Below are 18,428 nucleotides of genomic sequence, written 5' to 3' on the forward strand. Positions count from 1 at the left end.
GCAGACTTCAGTCCACTTCTAAATTTCAACTCACCTTTCATGGATAACTGGGCTTTCACCCTGTCCAGTTCATTCTGAAATATAGCCCATAAAAGATTAGGTTGCAGCACAATGTACAAGCCTTCATCACAGCTTAAAAAGATGCATCATAAAGTGATTGTATGATATCCCATCCAAACCCTCTTCACACCAGACTGAGTGAAGGTGGTCACAATTGCTAAAACTTTATTATTCATAATCTATCATTGTATTACTCTAGAACTGCAAGTGTCTCAAAACTGAAAAACTTCAAGAACTAATGAGATTACAAGAACGTCTCCCAGTCTTGTCTTACCCTTATCAGCCTGTTTTTCACACTGTCATTTTGCATTTGTTGAACTTTACACGTCTCACAGGAAAAAAACGGTGGAAGAATTTCCACATTATTTTAACTTAAGGCAATTCAGAATAGATGCTGCCAGACAGAATCTGATGACCAAATATTTTAACTAGAATTTATAATCCATGCATAATACAGTGGAGTGCAACAGTGATATAAAACTAGTGTTTGAATCAAGTCCAATGAGCAATTTGCAAATGCATCTGAACAGAGATACAGGGAGTCAAATCAAAGCCTTGTATAATGCTTGTTCAAATGTTGATATTGACACAAAACAGCAACAATGAATCAATTTGCACCAATTTTGGGGGGAAGTGCCAAGGGATCACCCAAGGGATCTTTGTAACAGCTGCCAATATTTAGTACCGTAAAAAGGAAATACACAGCAGCCTATCAGAATCTATAGTACTTGATGCCAGCAAAGATCTATTTCCTGCCTGTATTTCTATGTTTTTAAACGGATCTATCTAAAGGGAGCTCCCCTCCCCCTCAAGAGTCCGTTTGAACCCTGGAAAGCATAGAGGATGAATGAGGCCTGCAGGGGATAGTAGACAGTAAGTTGGACATTAGCTGAAATGTAATACGATAGCAAAAAAAGAAAAAAGCCAACATGTCTTTGCACGAACAATTTCAGTGACACCATGTCACTGAACTAATAGCCTGTCATTCATGGAGAAACCTAGAATAGCGTGGGGCTTTCTGGAATCTCATTGCCATAAAGATTTATTGCAGTTCCCTTTAAACTCTTTTATTGTTGGCTTATTGTTTCTTTTATGTTTTTACTGTATTGTATTTTCCTATTTTTGTAAGCTGCCTTGAACGATACAAGGAAAAGAGCGTATAAATATTTCAAATGAATAAATGATATTTATGAATGATATTTATAAATGAACCAGGGATGTTTTCATGGGCAATAAAGAATACAAGCTGAATACATAACGAGAAAGAGTGAAAACTTGATTCTGTAGACACAGCTTATGCATGTATTCAGATCCTCCTTTCCCTTATTTGAGAGTAATACCAAGAAAATGCAGACTATGTCTTCCTCTCTTCTACTAAAGGGAAGTAAAGAAGGGATGGGTGTTGTAGGAATCCCAACAATGTAGCTTATTGTTTTCATGGTAAGGGAGACTCAGGAAAGAGGTGAAGCAGCATCATGCTTGTTTCCCATTTGTGTATGCTTGAGTCCAAATATCACATCATTGTATTATTTTACATCCTTGTAATTTGATTTTTTTAAATGTCTGCTCTGTTGGTTTGTTTGTGCCATTTTGCCTTTTAATATGAATCTTATATATTAAATTATTTATTATGTAAGCCAGCCTGTGAGGAATAGGTCCTAAAACGCAGCATATAAAAGAGCATATAAATAAATGAAGTGGGAAGATTGGAGGGGCTGATCCTATAATAAAACCTGGAAGAGGAAAAGTGTTGGTGAGTTTGAAGCTACAGCAGAGAGGGAATAAGGTCTCTGCCAAATCAATCCAGATCCAGACACTGCAGCAACAGAGACAGGCCAAGGTTCTGTTTAGGTTCAGGAAGCATAATAGGAAAATGGAAGAACGCTATATGGGAATTAGAGAAGACCTGGTGCCAAGGCAAGATTTAAGAGCAGGGAAAGGAAGCACAGAGGGCAAGATCTAATGTCACACTGGCAGGAGGGAGTTCCAGAAAGACAAGTTCCTCACCCCAAATGTTACACAAAGGGACAGGCAACCCCCCTAAATGGGGTGGTTCCCCTAAGGTTGGGTGGAAGCACCTTACAGGAACAACAGCTCTGCCCATATAAGGTGCCTCCACCCAATCTTCAGGGATTCCCCCCCCTTCCCCCTCAGTCTCTCGCACCACAACCAACCCCATTCAGATGGGTCCCCTGATCCTGTGTAGTACCTTTGGGGGGTTCTGGGGGCTGCCAGGGGAAGGATTCAGTGAGGAGGATAGCTTTCTGAAACTCCTTTCCACCAACACAACGTTGGATGCTGCCCAGTTATGCAGGGCTGGTAGAAAGAACCTTAATGAAAAGCATATTTCTATGTACACTTAACTGTTAAATTATTTCTTACCAGTGCCGATACTGAAGCAAGACACTGGATTTCTCTCATCTGTTGGCTTGTAGCTACCATAATACAAAATTAATGTAGTGCTATATGCAAACATCCATTGCTAACATAGAAGATGCAAAGAGAAAAGTCACTGGAAAAGACCCTGATGCTGGGAAAGACTGAAGGCAAAAGGAGAAGGGGACGGCAGAGGATGAGATGGCTAGATAGCATCACCGATGCAATGAATATGGACTTGAGCACACTCCGGGAGAGAGAGCAGGACAGGAAGGCCTGGCGTGCTATGGTCCATGGGGTCACGATGAGTCGGACACGACTGAACAACAACATAGAAGAACGTTATTGTTTTACCGTCCTGCAAAAGCACACAAAGTGCTTCAACAAATCATGCCACCTATTCAGAAAAACTTGCTTTTCAAGGTTTGACTGGTTAAAGCAATGCATGGCAGCCCACAGCTCCTTTGTTCAATGTCAATTAATGCACTCTGTAGGCAAGTTAGCATGAGCCATTCACTTGTAAAAAGTGTTTCAGTACTCATTTTGTCCCAACTTTTAGCAAGTTACACAAGAGAAGCAAGAGCACGTTGCTACTGCAATAGGTACACATTTAACTCTCAAGCACCCTTATCTGTAATAGCTTTCCTTTGCAGAATGGTTCACCTACTGGAACAGCATGCTTATACAAACTCTTACAAATATAAAAGCAGCTTTTATGTGCTTCAAGCTATTTTTGAATCCACACAGCTACTTTGATTATTCAGCACATATAGCAGAATGCTTTTAATCTCCTCTGTGTGAACTTTACAGCTTTATTTCTGAGGGAACTGTTACCCACATCAGGGAATTAGGCATATATTTGCATGCACACACACACAACCAACCTACCTGTTGTCATGGCAATGCTAATTATGATGACCACTGCACATGCTAACTCTAAACACAAGAGGGTAGAAGAATCCTATTATACCAAGGTCAACTGAGTATTTTTAAATGACTAGGATACAAAGGAAATGGCATTTTGCTAGGGCTAAATGATTGTCAGAAATATGGAGCGCTATATCATTTTGCATTCAAGGTTTCTCATTGTCACCATGGTACTAACAGATATACGCGTTTGTGCGTACATGTGTGTATTTCTTTAAAGCCTCTTTCCCCTGTTATTGAACAAAAGGGCCCACAATGGAAGCAGACTGATTATACTGAGTAACTGTAAAAATGTACCTATGTGCCAAGAAATGTCAAATGCAGAGTATAATCTGACAATATTCCTTTAACAGCTTCCTTCCAATGACTGTAAATTACCTTCCTCTTTGCATATGTCAACAGACAACTTGAATAGCAGACATTTCTCTCAACCTCCAGACTTTAATATAGCTATGTTACCCTGATCTGCACAATATTTGAGGATATTAGGAAGAGGCTCACAAGGCAAAGGAAAAGGCTATGCTCTTTACTAGGAGTCTGGAATGGTAATAAATTGGAGGAAATGGAAATAATTTCTAACATTTCAGCCTGCCTTTAAAATGAAAGCACTTTAAAAACTGAAAACACTGAGCAGGCAGAAGCAACAACAAAACAGATTAACCTTTGATCCTACAAGAGAGATCATCAAGCATTTACTGGGGAGTGTGTTTTTATTAACAGAGGTAATAGGTGCAAGCAGCTGCATTTAAGTCCAATTTGCATACCTGTAGACTTTCTGCATCCAGTGCCGGCTGCTCCTCCAGCGCAACATCAAAGAACAGTTTGCTGATGATGTGTTTTTTGCCAACCTACATGCAACATGGGAAAGTACAAGGGTAGCACTGTGGAAAAATAGATGCTGTAACAGTAGGCTGGAACGAATGCTGCTTGTCTGCCAGCAAAACGGGATTTCCCCTCCCTTTGCAGCCCCCCACCCCAATATAGTCTTGATGGCTAGGGGATCTTCCAGAGCAGATTTAGGGGGCTGCGAAGGAGAGAGCAAAGGAACGTCTGCTCGCACAGTGTTGGATATAACACAGTATTTCTCATGTATTGCAAGACAATGCAAATAGTAACATCTCAGAAAATACAAGATCAAAACTAAGGTTACCCAGACCTTGAAACTAGAATGATTGATTGTATTTACCAGTCAGATACTATAGTGGGTGGCTTGGAGAGAAGATGGTCATTCTGGGGATCAGGCACAGCAGGAGATATTAATGTGACCCGTCTAGCACATTGCAGTGACACAGGGTAGCATATGACACACTTCACATGGCTACTGTCACTATGAAATCCTTTGGCTCATCATTCCAGTAACAGACTTTCCAAATTTGCAGCCATCATTCCAGCACAAAGTTCTGGAATTTTGACAAAATAATCCAAGCACCTTGGAACAGAGTGCAGTTTGTTCTCTGGCAGCTTCAAGCTCAGCAGCTGAGGCTGAGCTCATGCTGTGCCAAATCCAAGTATGTGCTGCTTGCTTTATGAAAAAAAATCACTGAAATTGAATTTGATAGCTCTCCCCACCTCCCCCATGCCGCTACAGCTTTGTGTTTTAAGTATTATATACAGTCATGACACCAGCTAATTGCATAGTTACTGCTGCATAAGATGTTATTTCGTGATAGCTCCATGGTAACCCAGAGATGCAAGAGGCGGTGAAGAACAGAAGGAATCAAAAAGTCAGAAGAGCAAAAAGGGCCAGGACCTGGCAAGGACTGAAAAAGACAGAAGCAAAATAAGGCAGCAACATACAGCTTGGCACCTGCAAACTGATGTTCCCTCAAAACTTTATATAGCAAATAAAACTGCAGAGCTGACACCAAAGGCCCCGCCTCTGGTAATTACTAGCACAGTAACTGGGCACACCACAATTAGGCCACCATCCTAAGAGCTCATTCAGATGTAACAAGGGCTTGTGTGTATGCAGCAGGACTGCTGATTTTCAGCTGATAGCCAGGATGCATTGAGGGATGCTGCTCTAGAAACACAAGTCCAAAGCTGAGTGGACATCCCACTAGATTTTGGCTTACGTTTAGTAATATCAATGAAGACAGGGCTCTAAAACATTCTGGCCCAAACACTAAGGAAGTTAGCCAGCCCAAGTCCTACTGAAATTAATGGGACAAAAAATTAGTCACAACTGACTCATTCTATTGGTTTTAGTGGGATTTAAACTTTTGAGAGATTTGGCAATTGAAAGTTATCTGCCAATTGAAGCTGAACTCTGCATCAGTTGAATGCCAATTTCACAGTACTGAAGTTGGGCCAGAGTACAAGCAATGAAGGACATTGACAAACTGGAGCGCATCCAGAGAAGAGTGACCAAATTGGTGAGAAGTCTGGAAGATCATTTGAAAAAGCTGGGCATGTTTAGCCAGAAAAAGAGAAGACTAAGTGGAGATGTGATAGTCTTCAAATATCTGAAAGGCTGCCCTTCAGGAGATGAAGACTTGTTCTTTGTTGCTCCAGAGGGCAGGACTAGAACCAATGGGTAGAAATTGCAGGGAAGCAGATTCCAGTGAAACATTAGGAGAAACTTCCTAATAGTGAACTGGTGGAACAGACTGACTCAGGTGGTGGTGGGATCACCTTGGCTGGAGATACTTAAGCAGAGTCTGGATGGCCACCTGCGAGGGATACTGTAGGTGCATCCTGAGTTGCAGAGGCTGAACTGAGCAGGGCATTGACTACAGGATTCTCAAGGTCCCTTCCAACTCCATGATTCTAGCTGAGCAGACATAACCTAGTAAACACTTACTAGTGTGTACCAAGCTTTAGCACAAGAGAGCATCAGAGTTGGAAGGGGCCATTTAGGCCATCAACTCCAACGCCCTGCTCAGTGCAGAAATCCAATTTAAACCATCCCTGACAGATGGCCATCCAGTCTCCACTTGAATACCTCCAGTGATGGAGAGCCCACCACCTCCAAAGGCAGTTGGTTCCATCATCTGATTGCTTTGTTAGGAAGTTTTTGCTGATGTTCAATCAAAATCTGCCTTCCTGTCACTTAAGCCTGTTATTTCATGTCCTATTGTCTTGGATGACAGAACAGGTTGGGAAGCAGTGGGAAAATTAGACTCTATGGCACACATATATATTAGCCCCAGTAACTTTATGCCCTTATAGAAAGTTTATGCTTGTGGGAGACAACATTGATGGGCCCTCTCTCCAAAGTGACTCTCTTTGCTCAACCAGTCATTCCTGCCACCCACCCCCAAAGCTGGAGTGAACCTACTGCAACGGAACTCCTCACTCCAAAGAAAATACGTTACTTTTCTGCAAAACTTAATTAGATGACATGTCTATATTTTTGTAACACCGATTTATGAACAAAATGCTTTGCAGCAATTTTGTTATTCATTCTTGCAATAATCCTTGGTGGTACATCACTTATTGCCAGTTTAAAGATGGTCAAGTTACAGCCTTAGCTCCCCAAGGCCACACAGGGGGGATTCATGTTGAAGTGGGATGTATACCCAGAACCAGCACTGGTTCCAGCTCATTCAGCTACTTTGGGAATACAACACCGCAGCTGTAGTGCAGCAGTGTTATAAGGACAACTGTAAAATACTTCGTAAGCCATAAAGCACTTCAAGTGACAGATTCATTCGGTTAGCACAGGCTGTAAACTTACCTGGATTCTGCATTGTGGACAAGTCCGACTTGGTGCTGTGTCAAACCATTGGATGAGACTAGGGGGAAAAACAGACTGAGTAAATGTCAACAAACTGATGCTGTTAACTATTGGAGCTACTTAACATGAGCCACAGAGGGAATATTCAGTAGGAAAGGCAACCAAATTCATCAGATAAACAACACCCTATCTTATTTGCAGAGACAGCCACATTTTTAAAATTAACCAAGCCACAGGACAAACCTCATTGTGTAATACATAGGGCTGCAATCCTATGAACACGACTTACATGTTAAGTCCCACTGAGTTCAAATAACGAATGCATACAATTGCTACATTTGTAGCAATTTCTATCATATTCAGCTACGATTCAGAAGCAGGGTTTTACTTAAGTTTCAATTTGCAACATCACAGTGCTGAACATTTAACATTACTGTTGGGGGCAACATTGCCATGGGGGCAGCATTAGCTTGCTAAACTGTGAGGGGTGCAAAACATACAGTCTTGCTTCTGATTTTTTAAATTGAAAATCAACATTTTTATACAAGTCATGGTAATTGAATAGGATATAGATATATCTTTGGAATAAACAGTGATATTTATGAAAGATTTTTTTAATCTAGTCAGTGCATTAGCCTAGAAATGGCTTAGCACCACTTGGATACTGGATCTTCCAGGGTCTCAAACATCTTGACTAGGACCAGCGCAGACACCCTTGACACCGCAAAAGGAAAAACAAAGGACACAAACTGACAGAGGGAAGGCAATTATCAGGGAATGACAACATATACTGTAATATGGAACAGTGGTCATTTCCCTCCATGTCCCTGATCTTTTTGTCCTAATACTAACAGGGTACATGCTTGTTTTTATATCTGTACTTTATTATTACTTTCCAGCCTATCCATCTCCCCTCCCAAAGCCCCAAAACATTAGTCACTCCAAGAACATGCCTTAAAGCCATTGGGTCATCAGTATTTACAGCTCTACTAAAGAACAAGATTTGTATGGGGAAAAAAAGTGAGCTGAGAAACTGAAATGCTGCCAAGTATTATCTCACAAATAAGGTGTAGACAAATGCTGCGGAAAAAAAAGAACAAAACAAAGACAGTTACTCCAGTTCTTTAGGAACCTTCCTCTGCTAATTTCACCATTCGCTTATACTCACCACAAGTAGTGGAAGGTGTGTCCACAGTGAATAGCTGCAACATCCCTCTCATTGTCAAAAAAGTCAGAACAGATGGTACAATGGGCACGGATTGGCATCCTCTATAACTGCAACATCAAGGGAAAGATGGCAGGGTTCAAGCACTGAACTACTCTCTGTAAAAGGAAACACCATTACCAGCCTTAAAAGGTCCTACCCAATAACAGCTAGGCTGGTGAGAATGAGGGAGAGGGCCTTCTCTGTGGTGGCCCCCCACTTTAGGGAACTCCCTCCCTAGGGAACTCCCTCCCTAGGGAACTCCACCATACCCCCTCTTTAATGAGCTTCCACCACGCATTAAAAACGTGGTTGTTCAGCCAGGTATTTGGGGTGGGTTAGGGTATTTTTAGAAATACAAAGTTTGAATGTGGACTGTTGTATTTAAACTGTTGTATTATTGTACTCCCCTTAATGGATCACTGCTTTGTTGTGGCGAAGGGGCTTGCGTAACTCAGTGAAGCCATAAGCTATGCCGTGCAGGGCCACCCAAGATGGACAGGTCATGGTGGAGAGTTCTGACAAAATGTGATCCGCTGGAGAAGGAAATGGCAACCCACTCCAGTATTCTTGCCAAGAAAACCCCATCGAACGTATCACAAGGCTAAAAGAGATGACGCCGGAAGATGAGCCCCTCAGGTCAGAAGGTGTCCAATATACTACTGGGGAAGAGCAGAGGGTATTGCCAAGTAGCGCCAGAAAGAGTGAAGCGGCTGGGCCAAAGCCGAAAGGACACTCAGCTGTGGATGTGTCTGGGGGTGAAAAGAAAATCCAATGCTGTAAAGAACAATATTGTTTAGGAACCTGGAATGTCAGATCAATGAATCAAGGTAAGCTGGAGGTGGTCAAACATGAGATGGCAAGATTAAACATCGACATCTTGGGAATCAGCGAACTAAAATGGACAAGCATGGGCGAATTTAATTCAGGTGACCATCATATCTACTACTGTGGGCAAGAATCCCTTAGAAGAAATGGAGTAGCACTCATAGTCAACAAAAGGGTGGGAAAAACAGTTCTGGGGTACAATCTTAAAAACGACAGGATGATCTCAGTACGAATCCAAGGCAAACCATTCAACATCACAGTAATTCAAGTCTATGCCCCAACCACTGAGGCCGAAGAAGCTGAGGTTGATCGGTTCTATGAAGACCTACAACACCTTCTAGAACTCACACCAAAAAAAGATGTCCTCTTCATCATAGGGGATTGGAATGCTAAAGTAGGAAGTCAAGAAATCACCGGGATAACAGGCAGGCATGGCCTTGGTGTACAAAATGAAGCAGGACAAAGGCTAATAGAGTTTTGCCAAGAGAACACGCTGATCATAGCAAACACTCTTTTCCAGCAGCACAAGAAGCGACTCTACACATGGACATCACCAGATGGTCAATATCGAAATCAGACTGATTATGTCCTTTGCAGCCAAGGATGGAGCAGCTCTATACAGTCAGTAAAAACAAGACCTGGAGCTGACTGTGGCTCCGATCATGAGCTTCTTGTCGCAAAATTTTGGCTTAAATTGAAGAACATAGGGAAAACCACTAAACTATTCAGGTGTGACCTAAATCATATCCCTTATGAATATACAGTGGAGGTGAGGAATAGATTTCAGGGATTAGACCTGATAGACAGAGTGCCCGAGGAACTATGGACGGAGGTCAGTAACACTGTCCAGGAGGCAGCAACTCAATCCATCCCAAAGAAAAAGAAAAGCAAGAAAGCACAGTGGCTGTCTGATGAGGTTTTACAAGTAGCTGAGGAAAGAAGGGAAGCAAAAAGCAAAGGAGAAAGGGGAAGATATACCCAACTGACTGCAGAGTTCCAGAGAATAGCAAGGAGAGACAAGAAGGCCTTCTTAAATGAACAATGCAAAGAAATCGAGGAAAACAACAGAATGGGAAAGACTCAGAGATCTCTTCAAGAAAATCAGAGATCTCAAGGGAACCTTTTGTGCAAAGACGGGCATGATAAAGGACAAAGAAGGCAGGGACCTAACAGAAGCAGATGAGATTAAGAAGAGGTGGAAAGAATACACAGAAGAACTATACAGGAAAGATCTGAATGTCCCTGATAGCCATGATAGTGCGGTCACTGAACTTGAGCCGGACATCCTAGAGAATGAAGTCAAGCGGGCCTTAGGAAGCATTACTAACAACAAAGCTAGCAGAGATGACAGTATTCCAGCTGAGCTATTTAAAATCCTCAAAGATGATGCTGTTAAAGTGCTGCACTAAATATGCCAACACATTTGGAACACTCAACAGTGGCCACAAGACTGGAATTGGAATGTAAACTGACTTTTTCCAAAGAAGGGCAATGCCAAGGAGTGTTTAAACTACCGTACAATTGCGCTCATTTCACATGCTAGCAAGGTTATGCTCAAAATCCTACAAGCTAGGCTTCAGCAGCATGTGAACCGAGAACTACCGGAAGTACAAGCTGGGTTTCAAAGAGACAGAGGAACTAGAGATCAAATCGCCAACATTCGCTGGATCGTGGAGAAAGCAAGAGAATTCCAGAAAAACGTCTATTTCTGCTTCATTGACTATGCTAAAACCTGTGATTGTGTGGATCACAACACACTGTGGCAAATTCTGAAAGAGATGGGAGTACCAGACCACCTTACCTGTCTCCTGAGAAACCTGTACGAGGGTCAAGAAGCAACAGTAAGAACTGGATATGGAACAACCGATTGGTTCAAAATTGGGAAAGGAGTACGACTAGGCTGTATATTGTCGCCCTGCTTATTTAACTTATATGCAGAGTACATCATGAGAAACGCCGGGTTGGATGAAACACAGGTCGGAATTCAGATTGCTGGGAGAATCATCAACAACCTCCGATACGCAGACGATACCACCCTCATGGCAGAAAGCGAAGAGGATCTAAAGAGCCTCTTGTTGAGGGTGAAAGAGGAGAGTGCAAAAGCTGGTTTGAAACTCAACATTAAAAAAACGAAGATCATGGCATCTGGCCCCATCACTTCCTGGCATATAGAAAGGGAAGAAATGGAAGCAGTGACAGATTTTATTTTCTTGGGATCCAAGATCACCGCAGACGGTGACTGCAGCCATGAAATTAAAAGACGCTTGCTCCTTGGGAGGAAAGCTATGGCAAACCTAGACAGCATAGAAAGAAGCAGAGACATCACCTTGCCGACAAAGGTCCGTCTAATCAAAGCTATGGTTTTCCCAGTAGTAACATATGGCTGTGAGAGCTGGACTATAAGGAAGACTGAGCGCTGAAGAATTGATGCTTTCGAACTGTGGTGCTGGAGAAGACTCTTACAAGTCCCCTGGACTGCAAGGAGGTCAAATCAGTCCATCCTAAAGGAAATCAACCCTGAGTGCTCCTTGGAAGGACAGATACTGAAGCTCAAATATTTTGGCCACCTAATGCGAAGAGAAAACTCCCTGGAAAAGACCCTGATGCTGGGAAAGACTGAAGGCAAAAGGAGAAGGGGACGACAGAGGATGAGATGGCTAGATAGCATCACCGATGCAATGAATATGAACTTGAGCACGCTCCGGGAGAGAGCAGAGGACAGGAAGGCCTGGCGTGCTATGGTCCATGGGGTCATGAAGAGTCGGACACGACTTAACGACTGAACAACAATTATTGTACATCGCCCAGAGTGGCCGGGTGACCGGCAAGATGGGCGACTAAGAAATTTAATAAGTAAAAATAAAAATAACAGCATAATCACAAAGGCTTGTCTACATGCTGCTTCCCTCCTCCACCCATACTCTGATGTACTAAATTTGCACATCCAGCCTTCACGAACAATCAGTGGTGCTGATGTTTAAAAACTGGATTTGATGGTCTTAAGGGGCTCCCTTTAGGAGGCCATGTGAATTGTTTTAGTTGCGAAGTACACAACTAACATTTCTCTCTCCCCTCTCCCAGCTCCCCAGGCCCCACTGCCATTCCAACCTTTCAAACTGCTTCTACATTTGTAGTATGTTAGATAAACTACAATGAAACTGTGTACCAACCCTGATTTTAAAAAGTACTCTGAACATTTGCAGTTTTGCATTTTGAACTAATTTAAATCACAGTACCAACATGACTGGAATAAAATGGTAGTTTGTTTGTGATACCTGCTGCTCTCTGGGTGGTTTTTTAGAACCCCCTGCACTGCAGGACCCTGGCATTTTGTCCACGGTCCAGCCCTAACTGCACCACTGCAAAAGATACAGCCCATGCTGATCTCCAAGAACACTGCTCTGCAGACTAGGCGACTGGAGATTCAATAGAGGTGGCCGAGTCCGCACGAGGAAAGAACCATGGAAATCTCTCCAAAACATGGGGCTTCCCCCCCCCCCGAATCCCAAGGGGGAAAGACTTGCTTCCCGAATTTGATTTTGCTCTAAAGCCCCTATTGTTGTTGTTTATTCGGTCAGTCGCTTCCGACTCTTCGTGACTTCATGGACCAGCCCACGCCACAGCTTCCTGTCAGCCGTCGCCACCCCCAGCTCCCCTAAGGTCGAGTCCGTCACCTCCAGAATATCATCCATCCACCTTGCCCTTGGTCGGCCCCTCTTCCTTTTGCCTTCCACTTTCCCTAGCATCAGCATCTTCTCCAGGGTATCCTGTCTTCTCATGATGTGGCCAAAGTACTTCAGTTTTGCCTTTAAGATCATTCCCTCAAGGGAGCAGTCTGGCTTTATTTCCTGGAGTATGGACTGGTTTGATCTTCTTGCAGTCCAAGGCACTCTCAGAATTTTCCTCCAGCACCACAGTTCAAAAGCATCTATCTTCCTTCGCTCAGCCTTCCTTATGGTCCAGCTCTCGCAGCCATAGGTTACTACGGGGGATACCATTGCTTGAACTATGCGGACCTTTGTTGTCAGTGTGATGTCTCTGCTCTTCACTATTTTATCAAGATTTGTCTTTGCTGTCCTCCCAAGAAGTAAACTTCTTCTGATTTCCTGGCTGCAGTCAGTGTCTGCAGTGATCTTTGCACCTAGAAATACAAAGTCTGTCACTGCCTCCACGTTTTCTCCCTCTATTTGCCAGTTATCAATCAAGCTGGTTGCCATAATCTTGGTTTTTTTGAGGTTTAATTACAACCCAGCTTTTGCACTTTCTTCTTTCACCTTCATCATGAGGTTCCTCAGCTCCTCCTTGCTCTCAGCCATCAAAGTGGTATCATCTGCATATCGGAGATTGTTAACGTTTCTTCCAGCGATTTTAACTCCAGCCCTGGCTTCATCAAGCCCAGCATGTCGCATGATGTGTTCTGCGTACAGGTTGAATAGGTAGGGTGAGAGTATACAACCCTGCCGTACTCCTTTCCCAATCTTAAACCAGTCCGTTGTTCCGTGGTCTGTTCTTACCGTTGCTACTTGGTCGTTATACAGATTCCTCAGGAGGCAGACAAGATGACTTGGTATCCCTATACCACCAAGAACTTGCCACAATTTGTTACGATCCACACAATCAAAGGCTTTAGAATAGTCCATAAAACAGAAATAGATGTTTTTCTGAAACTCCCTGGCTTTCTCCATTATCCAGCAGATATTGGCAATTTGGTCTCTAGTTCCTCTGCCTTTTCTAAACCCAGCTTGTACATCTGGCAATTCTCGTTCCATGAATTGCTGGAGTCTACCTTGCAGGATCTTGAGCATTACCTTACTGGCATGTGAAATAAGTGCCACTGTTCGATAGTTTAGCCGTCCTTTCGGCTTTGAGCTAGCTGCGTCATCACATCTGGGGCTAGTTGAACTTATCCTCTGATCCTCCCCAGTAGCATCTTGACCATCTTTTGAGCTGGGAGTCCCATTTTCCGATGGTATACCGACATATCTCTGGTTGTACTTATCCATTTAGTTTTCATGGCAAGAATACTGGGGTGGGTTGCTGTTTCCTTCCCCAGGGATCGTATTTAGTCTGACCTCTCTGCCATGTCCTTCCCGTCTTGGGTGTCCCTTCACGGTTTAGCTCATGACATCATTGAGGTGCTCAAGCTCCAGCACCACGACAAGGTAACTATCTCCTTTGCTGAAGCTAAAGCCCCTAACAGGGAGCAAAATCCCCTAGTAACGCTTCTCTTCGGTGCTGTTTCATTATCACAGCCAGTCACCCAACTGGGCAGCACCAAACGCGGCATACAATATGGGATGCTCAATAACATCACCGCCACTGTCGTTCGCGTACTCGTGAGATGCAAAGTATTCCCTAAGCACCACGATGAGGTACATCAACAAGTGCGTTAGAAGGAAGACGCAGCAAAAGCAAGAGCCACCGGGATGCTGAGGTGCGAGTGAGGGAGCCATACTCGCGTCTACACAGCTTCCTCAGCCGGCCCCTCACAAGGGCAAACGGGAGGGGGAGGGAGAAACGCACCCGAGCTCTTTGGGGGAAGTGCGGAATAGGAACGCGATACAATCTTTGCCTGCCGGGCAGCTCTGCAAAGCACACAGCCTCTGCCTGTACGAGTGGCAACCGGGGCTGGGCGGAGGAGTCAGATCGACTCCCCAGACGGGCCCACTCAAAGCTGGGGAGGGGGAAACCCCTCTCGACGCTACACGCAGAGCCCGCCCAACCGCCCCTGGCCGCGACTTTCCTTTCCTCGCCCGCCCTCCGCTCCGCAGGCGCGCCAACAGAAAGCACAACTCACCTGCTGATGTCCAGATCCAGCCTCGCTAGGTTACCGGATTCAAACTTGGTTCCTTTCTCAGCTCCTTCCGGAAGGGAGCGGAAGTGACGTTCCCAGGAAAGGCGCGGGAGCGAAGACGCAGCGGAAGAGTTTCCGACCCTCTTTTTATTGGCCGGGGTGGGGCCTCCACTTTGAAGGAGGCGGGGCGCGCCACGCTTCCCTCCAACGGCGCGGCTGATAGTAATCAGAGGCGCAAGCCGGCCTTCTTTTTGGCTCGCCTTCCTGCTGCCGTGTGTAGCGGAAAGAGGAGAAGGGCAGTGGCCGGGGTAGCCTTTTTAAATGTTGTTATTGTTTTTCTTAGGAAAAGGCTTGTTTTTAATACTCGGGAATAGGTAGTAGGCAATTATATGTTACATATAGATAAAGAAATCATGGCTTAATATAGACATATGCTTTTTCTGGTTTCCTAGGAGCAGGAGTTTGCCTGCCTTTTCCCCCTGAGAGGGCCGGTGAGCTCTGAGTCCTGGCTAACTCACCTCACAGGGTTGTTGTGAGGCTAAAATGGAGAAGAAAAAGACCATGTAAGCCGCCTTGGGTTCTTTGCAAGAGGGAGAAACGCAGGATGTAAATGTAGTAAATAAGTGTTTGCTCTCCCCTTGCTTTACAGTAAAGGAGTAAGTGTGGAGCACGTGGCCCTGAGGCAACAGAGCTTCATGGCAGGCCATTTTAGGTTTTGGGGTGACCCTTCAGTCTCTTGTGAAAGTGGCTTTCCACTAATACTCTTGACTAGCTAGGGACATGGTTGAAAGGGGGCTGCAATGGGAGCCTGAGGATCAGAAATGAGAAGATGGAGTATACACAACTTGTAAATGGGTCACCCCAAATACTTCTTCACGCAGCGCATAAACTATGGAATTCGCTACTGCAGGATGTAGTGATGACCACCAATTTGGATGGCTTTAAAAGGGGGTTAGACAAATTCCTGGAGGAAAAGGCTATCAGTGGCTACTAGTCTTGATGGCTATGTGCTACCTCCAGTACCAGAGGCAATGACCCTATGTACACCAGTTGCTGGGGAACATGGGTGGGAGGGTGCTGTTGTGCTCATGCCCTGCTTGTGGGTTCCTGGTTGACAACTGGTTGGCCACTGCATGAACAGAATGCTGGACTAGATGGACCCTTGGTCTGATCCAGCAGGGCTCTTCTTATATACTTAAGAAGAGGCGTACTGAGTCAGAGCAAGGGTCCATCTAGTCCAGCATTTTGTTCACAAGAGTGGCCAACCAGCTACCTGTGGGAAACAAGTAGGACAAGAGGGCAATAGCACCTTCATGTTTGTGTTCCCCAGCAACTGGTGTACGTACTTTGAAACAGGCGTACTCTGAAATAAGGCCATAATCCTACTGGACTGTTGTCTGGAGGTTTCTGACTAGCAATCTTGGAGTCTTGAGAATTCTGCGCCCTGCCAAGCTGCTGTCAGCAGAGTGGCGGAAGTGATTTTCACCTCTCCATCCTCCTCTACAGTGTTATAGGCCGCCTTTAAGGTTAGAGCCCTTTCAAGGCATTTTCCAATAGTCCAAAAACATCAAACACACACAGTTTCAAAACACAAATAATATATAATAAGAACAGGTGAACGTAAGATACAAAAATGAAAACCCCTTAACAGTTACAGCTAAATTTATTTCCACTCAGCAACCCATTAACTGATTTAGGAAAAAGCCATTGAGAACAGATACGTTTTAAGGCTCTCGTAAAGGCCTGCAGTAATGGGGCCTGACTCACCCCAAGTGCTAGAGTATGGGAAACAAACAGAACGAACTTGAACTCTTAATACAGGAGGGAAATTATGACTTGATAGGTATAACTGAGACTTGGTGGGATGACTCTCATGACTGGAATAAAGCAATTGAAGGATATAACTTGTTCAAAAAGAACAGGAGGAACAGAAAGGGAGGTGGGTTGCACTGTATGTGAAAAATACATATCTCTGCACAGAAATACAGGAGGAGGAGCTTGGTAGCCCCATCGAGAGCATCTGGATCAAAATAAATGGAGCAAAGAATAAAAGGAACCTGGTGCTCGGAGTCTACTACCGACCACCCAACCAAGGAGAAGACAAGGATGAAACTTTTGAAAAGCAAATAGCCAATGTTTTAAGGAAGCATGATGTAGTGGTAATGGGGGACTTCAATTTCCCTGATATTTGTTGGGAGACAAATTCTGCAAAACATGGCCCCTCCAGGAAATTCCTGACTTGTGTGGCGGATAACTTCCTCCTACAGAAAGTAGAGGAAGGAACTAGAGGATCGGCCATCCTTGACTTGATCCTAACCAACAGAGATGACTTAGTGGATAAAGTAGCAGTTACAGGAACTCTGGGGGAAAGCGACCATGTTGCACTTGAGTTCTTGGTTCTAAGGGAAGCAAGAGCTGAGTGTAGTCAAACGCGTACCCTGGATTTTAGGAAAGCTGATTTTCATAAACTCAGAACAATGATCAGTAAGTTTCCATGGCAAGTGATGCTAGCGAGAAAAGGAGGCCAAGATGGGTGGGGGCTTTTAAAAAAGGAAATTCTCAAGGCACAATCACAAACAATTCCAACAAGAAGAAAAGGTGGAAGACAACAGAAGAAGCCAATGTGGATTCACAAAAAGGTTAGGGATGACCTGAAAATAAAAAAGGACACATATAGGAAGTCAAAAGAAGGCCAAGTAACAAAGGAAGAGTACAGGCAGATAGCACAGAATTGCAGGGATGGCGTCAGGAAGGCTAAAGCTGAGAACGAGCTGAGGTTAGCGAGGGATGCTAAAAACAACAAAAAGGCTTTCTTCAGCTATGTGCATAGTAAAAGGCAGAGGAAAGAAATGGTGCTTCAGCTATTAAATAAGGATGGAAAAACGATAATGGATGACAAAGAAAAGGCAGAGGTGCTCAATTCCGACTTTGGCTCAGTTTTCTCCCCAAAGAGGGTCTATGACCCCCCTGGCAAAGGCGAAGTACAGGCTGAAGGGGCAGGATTGCAGCTTGAGATCCATAGGCATATGGTCAAGGAACTCCTAATTCCTTTGAATGAGTTCAAATCTCCAGGGCCAGATGAGCTGCATCCTAGAGTAATAAAGGAACTGGCAGAAGAACTCTCAGAACCGCTGTCTATTCTCTTTGAGAAATCATGGAGGATGGGGGAAGTGCCAGATGACTGGAGGAGGGCTAATGTTGTCCCTATCTTCAAAAAGGGTAAAAAGAAGGAACCTGGGAACTACAGACCAGTCAGTCTGACATCAATCCCTGGGAAAATTCTGGAGCAGATGATAAAGGAATCCATCTGGAAGCACCTTGAAAACAATGCCGTGATTACTCGAAGCCAACATGGATTTGTCAAGAACAAATCCTGCCAGACAAATCTGATCTCATTTTTGAATCAAGTAACCTCCCTTGTAGACCATGGGAATGCTGTAGACATCATATACCTGGACTTCAGCAAAGCTTTCGACAAAGTGTCCCATGATATCCTGATGAGCAAACTAGCTCAAAGTGGGCTAGATGAAACAACGATCCGGTGGATCCACAGTTGGCTA

At 44.1% G+C, this 18,428-nt stretch overlaps 1 protein-coding gene across 2 annotated transcripts in view; it reads right to left on the bottom strand.

Moving 5' to 3' along the window:
* Positions 1 to 14,988, bottom strand: part of TRAIP (TRAF interacting protein) — a 42,193-nt gene extending 27,205 nt beyond the window's left edge. The window contains exons 1-5 of one of the 2 annotated variants that reach the window (XM_084839572.1): positions 14,872 to 14,988; positions 8,211 to 8,317; positions 7,043 to 7,100; positions 4,128 to 4,211; positions 35 to 74 (exon numbers count right to left, since the gene is read on the bottom strand). In XM_084839572.1, coding sequence (XP_084695698.1) covers positions 35 to 74; positions 4,128 to 4,211; positions 7,043 to 7,100; positions 8,211 to 8,308 — 280 coding nt within the window. In that variant the 5' untranslated portion in view covers positions 8,309 to 8,317; positions 14,872 to 14,988. Of the gene's footprint in view, positions 1 to 34; positions 75 to 4,127; positions 4,212 to 7,042; positions 7,101 to 8,210; positions 8,366 to 14,871 lie in introns of both variants that reach the window. The other variant, XM_084839573.1, reaches the window with a different exon arrangement.
* Between the last annotated feature and the right edge of the window lie 3,440 nt (positions 14,989 to 18,428).

The sequence above is a fragment of the Heloderma suspectum genome, chromosome 2 (genome assembly GCF_057233095.1).
Source record: "Heloderma suspectum isolate Gila_16-S chromosome 2, 16-S_ref, whole genome shotgun sequence".
NCBI lineage: Eukaryota > Metazoa > Chordata > Lepidosauria > Squamata > Helodermatidae > Heloderma > Heloderma suspectum.